Genomic DNA, 8,142 nt, shown 5'->3' on the forward strand with positions numbered 1-8,142 from the left:
ACTTGATTAACTATTTCCTTTCCCATGTTAGGGAAGTTTTCAACTATAATCTCTTCAAATATTTTCTGAGTCCCTTTCTTTTTCTCTTCTTCTTCTGGGACCCCTATAATTTGAATATTGGTGCATTTAATGCTGCTGTAATCTTGACTGTTAACTTCCTTCTACTAACTTTGGGCTTAGTTTGTTCTTTTTTCTACTTCTTTGAGGTATAAAGTTAGATTGTTTATTTAAGATCTTTTTTCTTTCTAACATAGACATTTGTTAATATAAAATTCACTTTTACTAGTATCTTGCCACATCTCAGAAATTATGGTGTGCTGTGATTTTGTTTTTGTTTGTCTCAGATATTTTTAAAACCCTCTTTCAATTTCCTCTTCAGTGGAATGTTTGTTCAAGAGTGTGTTGTTAATGTCTACGTATTTGTGATAAAAATATAAGTGCCCAATTAACTGGGTATAGAAGGAACATACCTGAACATAATAAAGATGATATACAACAGGTCTTCAGATAACATCACAAACAGTAGTGAGACTTTGAAATATTTCCCTCTATGTTCAGGGGAAAAAAGTGTGCCCACTCACACCTCTCCTATCAACATAATCCTGGAATTCCTACTCAGAGCTACGAGGAGAGAAAAAGAAGTAAAATGTATCCATACTGGAAAGGAGGAATTATATTCTCTATGGTTGCAGATGATATGAACTTGTACATAGAAAATCCTGTCAACTCAACCAAAAAAATTTGTTAGAACTAATCTACAAATTCAGTAACTTTGTAGGATACAAAATCAACATATAGAGATCAAATGCATTTCTACATGCTAACAAAGAAATATCTGATTCCGCCAGCTCCGTTTTTCTTTCTCAAGATTGCTTTGGCTATTCAGGGTCTTTTGTGTTTCCATACAAATTGTGAACTTTTTGTTCTAGTTCTGTGAAAAATGCCAGTGGTAGTTTGATAGTGGTTGCATTGAATCTGTAGATTGCTTTGGGTAGTAGAGTCATTTTCACAATGTTGATTCTTCCAATCCAGGAACATGGTATATCTCTCCATCTATTTGTATCATCTTTAATTTCTTTTATCAGTGTCTTGTAATTTTCTGCATACAGGTCTTTTGTCTCCTTAGGTAGGTTTATTCATAGGTATTTTATTCTTTTTGTTGCAGTGGTAAATGGTAGTGTTTTCTTAATTTCACTTTCAGATTTTTCATCATTAGTGTATAGGAATGCAAGAGATTTCTGTGCATTCATTTTGTATCCTGCTACTTTAACAAATTCATCAATTAGCTCTAGTAGTTTTCTGGTAGCATCTTTAGGATTCTCTTTGTATAATATCATGTCATCTGCAAATAGTGACAGCTTTACTTCTTTTCCAATTTGTATTCTTTTCTTTCTTTTTCTTCTCTGATTGCTGTGGCTAAAATTTCCAAAACTATGTTGAATAGTAGTGGTGAGAGTGGGCAACCTGGTCTTGTTCCTGATCTTAGTGGAAATTGTTTCAGTTTTTCACCATTGAGGACGATGTTGGCTGTGGGTTTGTCATATATGGCCTTTATTATGTTGAGGAAAGTTCCCTCTAAGTCTACTTTCTGGAGGGTTTTTTATCATAAATGGATGTTGAATTTTGTCAAAAGCTTTCTCTGCATCTATTGAGATGATCATATGGTTTTTCTCCTTCAGTTTGTTAATATGGTGTATCACATTGATTGATTTGTGTATATTGAAGAATCCTTGGATTCCTGGGATAAACCCCACTTGATCATAGTGTATGATCCTTTTATGTGCTGTTGGATTCTGTTTGCTAGTATTTTGTTGAGGAATTTTGCATCTATGTTCATCAGTGATATTGGCCTGTAGTTTTCGTTCTTTGTGACATCTTTGTCTGGTTTTGGTATCAGAGTGATGGTCCCTGACTTCCGACTATACTACAAAGCTACAGTAATCAAGACAGTATGGTACTGGCACAAAAACAGAAATATAGTCAATGGAACAGGATAGAAAGCCCAGAGGTAAACCCACGCACATATGGTCACCTTACCTTTGATAAAGGAGGCAAGAATATACAGTGAAGAAAATACAGCCTCTTCAGTAAGTCGTTCTGGGAAAACTGGACAGCTACATGTAAAAGAATGAAATTAGAACACTCCCTAACACCATACACAAAAATAAACTCAAAATGGATTAAAGACCTAAATATAAGGCCATACACCATCAAACTCTTGGAGGAAAACATAGGCAGAACACTCTATGACATAAATCACAGCAAGATCCTTTTTGGCCCACCTCCTAGAGAAATGGAAATAAAAACAAAAATAAACAAATGGGACCTAATCAAACTTAGAAGCTTTTGCACAACAAAGGAAACCATAAACAAGATGAAAAGACAACACTCAGAATGGGAGAAAATATTTGCAAATGAAGCAACTGACAAAGGATTAATCTCCAAAATTTAGAAGCAGCTCATGCAGCTCAACATTAAAAAAACAAACAACCTAATCCAAAAATGGGCAGAAGACCTAAATAGACATTTCTCCAAAGAAGATACACAGATTGCCAACAGACACATGAAAGAATGCTCAACATCATTAATCATTAGAGAAATGCAAATCAAAACTACAATGAGATATCATCTCACACCAGTCAGAATGGCCATCATCAAAAAATCTAGAAACAATAAATGCTGGAGAGGGTGTGGAGAAAAGGGAACCCTCTTGCACTGTTGGTGGGAATGTAAATTGATACAGCCACTATGGAGAACAGTATGGACATTCCTTAGAAAACTAAAAATAGAACTACCATGCCACCCAGCAATCCCACTACTGAGCATATACCCTGAGATAACCACAATTCAAAAAGAGTCATGTACCAAAATGTTCATTGCAGCTCTATTTACAGTAGCCAGGACATGGAAGCAACCAAAGTTTCCATCAACAGATGAATGGATAAACAAGATGTGGCACATATATACAATGGAATATTACTCAAAAGGAACGAAACTAAGTTATTTGTAGTAAGGTGGATGGACCTAGAGACTGTCATACAGAGTGAAGTAAGTCAGAACGAGAGAAAAAAATACCATATGTTAACACATATATATGGAGTCTAAAAAAAAAAACAATGGTCATGAAGAACCTAGGGGCAAGATGGGAATAAAGATGCAGACCTACTAGAGAATGGACTTGAGGATATGGGGAGGGGGAAAGGTAAGCTGGGGCAAAGTGAAAGAGTGGCATGGACATATATTCACTACCAAACGTAAAATAGATAGCTAGTGGGAAGCAGCCACATAGCACAGGGAGATCAGCTTGGTGCTTTGTGACCACCTAGAGGGATGGGATAGGGAGGGTGGGAGGGAGGGAGATGAAAGAGGGAGGAGATATGGAGACATATGTATATGTATAACTGATTCACTTTGTTATAAAGCAGAAACTAACACACCATTGTAAAGCAATTATACCCCAATAAAGATTTAAAAAAAAAAAAAAAGAAGTTCTGAAAAAGCTGATAAAACAACAGTCCCCATAGACCTACTAGAGAAACGACTTGAGGATACAGGGAGGGGGACGGGTAAGCTGGGACTAAGTGAGTGAGTGGCAAGGACATATATACACTACCAAACGTAAAATAGATAGCTAGTGGGAAACAGCTGCATAGCACAGGGAGATCAGCTTGGTGCTTTGTGACCACCTAGAGGGGTGGGATAGGGAGGGTGGGAGGGAGGGATACGAAAGATGGAGGAGATATGGGGACATGTATATGTATAACTGATTCACTTTGTTATAAAGCAGAAACTAACACACCATTGTAAAGCAATTTTACTCCAGTAAAGATGTTAAAAAAAAAAAAAGAAAGGAACAGTCCCATTTACTATAGCATAAGAAACAATAAAATAATTAAGTATAATTTTATCCAAGGAGATGAAAGATCTGGACACTGAAAACAAGACTTTGATGAAAGAACGTAAGACACAAATAAATGGAAAGATGACCCAAGTTCATATTAGAAAAATTAGTATTTTTACAATGTCCATAGTATGCAAAGCCATCTATAGATTCAGTGCAATCTCTTTCAAAATTCTAATGACATTTTTCACAGAAATAGAAAAACTATCCTAAAATTTATGTGAAATCACCAATGACCCTAAATAGTCAAAGCAATCCTCACAAAGAAGATCCAAGCTAGAAGCATCACACTTTTGATTTCAAACTATACTACAAAGCTATAGTAATAAAACAGAATGGTACTGGCATTAAAATAGACCATAAACCAATAGAAAAGATTTATGATCCCAGAAATTAAGTCTTCAGATACCATATGTGGTAAAGAAGCCAATAACAGTGTCTTCAGTAATAGTATTGAAAAAACTGTATAATCACATAGAGAAGAATGAAGTTTGACCCCTATATACACAATTGAAAAAATTCACTCAAAATGGATTAGACTTACACAATACCCTGAAACAGTAAAATTCCTGGAAAAAAAGATAAGGACAAAGCCTCTTGACATTGGTCTTGAAAACAGTGTTTTGGATATATTAGCCTTCTGAACTGGCATAAGGGTACATCTCATTGTTTTCATTTGTAATTCTCTAATGATTAGAGATGTTATGCATCTTTTCATATACCTGTTCACTATTTCTATGTGATCTTTGGAGAAATACCTATTGATTTCCTTTGCCCATTTAAAAAGTCAGGTTATTTGTGGATTTTTGCCATTGGTTGTAGTAGTTCCCTGTAAATTTTGGATAGTAGCTCTTTATCAGCTATATGACTTTCAAATATTTTCTCTCATTCTGTAGGTTTCCTTTTCATTTTGTTGATCATTTCCTTTGGTTTGCAAAGTTTTTTAGTTTGACATAATCCCACTTTGTTTTTCCTTTTCATGATGGTGTTCAGAAGCTTTTTAGTTTAAAACCTTTAGCTTCGCTATAAGGCTCCCTCTTCTTTCCTTAAGTTTCCACACTCATCACCTGTCATAACCCACTTCCACACACAGCCACACATATCTATCACCCTATGCCCATGTAAAGAGATCAATCAGCATTTTACTGTGAATCATCATAAAGGGTTCAGTTGGAAGACTGGCCAATATGAGCACTCTGACCCTGAAATCTTTTATGAATGACACTGAGGTGATACATTCAGAGTCCACAATTTTCAGCTGTAGGATTAAATGCTGTTAGGCTTACAGACAACAAGGGATACTTTAAGCCTTTCACCTCCCCTACAGGAGACTTGCATGTATGGCTGCCATGGTTGTCCTCTTACTTTCAAATAATTACTGCCAGGCGCAGAATAACCCAAACCTCTCACACACAAGTTATAACAGCAGGGGTCTACAGATTAATTACCTTACATGTTTGCAAGTATTACCTCTAACGAGGCTTTTTTTTTTTTTTTTTACAGAATCAAACATCCAGATTATAGCCACGACATGTCTTAATTCAACTTCAGTACCAAATAACAAAGCACCAGGTTTCATAGAATGAATACTAATTACAGTGGGGTAACCACAGCATGATGACTGATGTAGGAAGCCACAGCATTTAGCTCACTGAATCTGTAAGGTACTTAATATAGAAGCTATGGAAAAGGCCTGCATTCCTTTTACTTCCCACTGGCAACTCCTTCTCATCTTTATAAATGAAGTTTAGGGCAACTTGCCTCTAAATGCTGTTCTGAAATGTTCCCAGATCTCATAAAGAGGTCATTTCTGTCTCCAGTACAGAGAGCTCTGTGGCAACAAAATGGCATTTATCACAATGAGTCTAATTCTGCATTTCCATCTATAGCTGCCTGGGAACCAAGGCAACCCACAACAGTTTAAATTGTACACTGGGGGAGCTCGATAAAGACTTCTTTATGAAACAGTTAATCATAAACTGTGAAAACACCACAGAGGAAGGGCAGCAGTGCGCTAGAGACACTCATCCATCTGAGAGATGGCCATATATGAGGCCCCACACCAGCATTCCAGCCATGAATCGGGATTGAACCACTGGTTTCTGTGACTGACGATCACATACGAGGTCCCACCGGAAGAGAAGGAAACCAGCACAGAGGAGCTTCACATCATCTTGTATCCCTTGATGTGCACTGACTCCAATAGCCCTCAGTGAACACACCCTCTGGCTTCCTTTACTACATCTACTCATCTGAATCATTCATGTCTCAGCTTAAGCATATATTTTCTAGAATTCCCCAGCTAACTCTCCTAGGTTATCTTGGGGCCAATCTTTACATTCACTTAGCACTGCATACCTCAGTAGACCTCAATATTTGCACACATTGAAAACACTGAAGTTTTTTTTTTTGAAAATGTTGGGGGTAGGAGTTTATTAATTAATTTATTTATTTTTGCTGTGTTGCATCTTCGTTTCTGCGCGAGGGCTTTCTCTAGTTGTGGCAAGCGCGGGCCACTCTTCATCGCGGTGCGTGGGCCTCTTACTATCGCAGCCTCTCTTGTTGCGGTGCACAGGCTCCAGACGCTCAGGCTCAGTAGTTGTGGCTCACGGGCCTCGTTGCTCCACGGCATATGGTATCCTCCCAGACCAGGGCTCGAACCCGTGTCCCCTGCATTAGCAGGCAGATTCTCAACCACTGCACCACCAGGGAAGCCCCACTGAAGTTTTTTTTCGACACTGATTCCCAGATTTCACACCCAGAGTGAAATGCACTCCGATCTGTTTCTCAGACAAGTAGCCAGGACATGGAATTTTTTAAAAAACTAACAAATAGTTGCAATTTGCAACTAGGTTGAGAGCAAATGACCAAGAATAATTTCCCACAATTTATATCAAGTACTTATCCAATCATCAATCTTCACATTAAATTTAAAGCTTTGTGATAGTAAAATTCATGTCTAGTTTGTTGATTTCACTGTCATCAATTGTGCTATAAGTGCTTGGCAATTAAATAGATAAGCAATCACTTTTCCTAAAAGAATGAAGGAGAGGTGGCTGCATTATCTACTCAGCAATTGAACAGTTGAACTGTGTTTATTTTATGCTATTGTAAACACCCATAACATGAACTCACGAGAGGTAAATGGGGCCTTTACCTCAGTCACGATGGTGGAGGAGAAGGAGCTTCGGTCATACACCCAGCCGCCCACGCAGGGCTCCGTGTCCAGGTCAGTCATGTTGGGGAAGGTCCCATTCAGGTGAAGGAGATGCCACTGGGGGAGGAGGAAATGATGACATTTCTCTGGTTTCAAGCTAGCATCTAACGGGATGGAGATTCTCAGGAGGACATCAGGGCTGAGGGTCCCAGTGTCATTATCAGAGATAGTGCCATTATCAAGGATGTGGACCCAGCAGTGATGACCAGGAATGGCTGCAGTGAAATTCTCCAACAGTAGATGACAAACTACTATCATGAGAGAAGGAAGAATTAAAACCAGCTGAAGGGGCTTCCCTGGTGGCGCAGTGGTTGGGAGTCCGCCTGCCAATGCAGGGATGCAGGTTCGTGCCCCGGTCCGGGAGGGTCCCATATGCCGCGGAGCGGCTGGGCCCGTGGGCCATGGCCGCTAAGCCTGCGCGTCCGGAGCCTGTGCTCCGCAGCGGGAGAGGCCACAACAGTGAGAGGCCAGCGTATCGCCAAAAAAAAAAAAAAAAACCAGCTGAAGGATCTGGAAGTTCCCCAGGTCACCAAATTCATCCAGGAGTTCCTCAAAGGCCATTGTGTACAGGTGATCCTCACGAAGAGTCAGGATGACTTTAGCTACAACTTCAAAGGGAGAAAAACATTTCCTTTCACTAATTGACACTACGTCTATGTGAGCTCACATCAGTTTCTCATCAATGGTTCCTGTGACCTCACTACTGCAACAGAGCAGTGGAAGCAATTTCCCCAGTCCTTTTGGAATCAGGAGGTATTTCTTCTTTAGAAAAGTCACAGAGAAAATAATTTACCAAAGATACTTCTCTCTGATGACCATTAAATCTGTTTAAAGTTTTACTTTCTGAATGTGCTTGGGCTCAGTGATTTCTGTAAAGTCAAATTTGGACTTTGGCATGTACAATGGTCTCTAAACAAGCTAAAATAAGGCTGATACAGGGTCTTCAGTCACTTCCAGAAAATGGAATTTGAGACACACAGAAGTGAACTGCTTTATGATTTTCCCGTGGAAAGAACAGAAAACA

General features: G+C 38.8%; 1 protein-coding gene across 1 annotated transcript; it reads right to left on the minus strand.

Annotated features, from left to right (window-relative positions):
* Positions 1-5,925: 5,925 nt before the first annotated feature.
* LOC101276811 (steroid transmembrane transporter SLC22A24-like) lies at positions 5,926-7,679 on the minus strand. The gene is made up of 3 exons (XM_012537078.1): positions 7,577-7,679; positions 7,060-7,369; positions 5,926-6,034 (listed from the first exon to the last, which is right to left on the minus strand). The coding sequence occupies exons 1-3, from the start codon at positions 7,677-7,679 to the stop codon at positions 5,926-5,928; spliced, it is 522 nt and encodes a 173-aa protein (XP_012392532.1).
* Between the last annotated feature and the right edge of the window lie 463 nt (positions 7,680-8,142).

This window comes from Orcinus orca, chromosome 8, assembly GCF_937001465.1.
Source record: "Orcinus orca chromosome 8, mOrcOrc1.1, whole genome shotgun sequence".
Classification (NCBI taxonomy): Eukaryota; Metazoa; Chordata; class Mammalia; order Artiodactyla; family Delphinidae; genus Orcinus; species Orcinus orca.

What these genes read in the sequence shown, in the direction of transcription:
- LOC101276811 (XM_012537078.1), bottom strand. Translation starts at nt 7,679, where the DNA reads ATGGCCTTTGAGGAACTCCTGGATGAATTTGGTGACCTGGGGAACTTC. An exon ending in CGATACGCTGGCCTCTCACT is followed by an intron (nt 7,370 to 7,576) that starts GTTGTGGCCTCT and finishes CTCTCATGATAG; the next exon opens with TAGTTTGTCATCTACTGTTG. An exon ending in TCCTCCACCATCGTGACTGA is followed by an intron (nt 6,035 to 7,059) that starts GGTAAAGGCCCC and finishes CCTTCTCTTCCG; the next exon opens with GTGGGACCTCGTATGTGATC.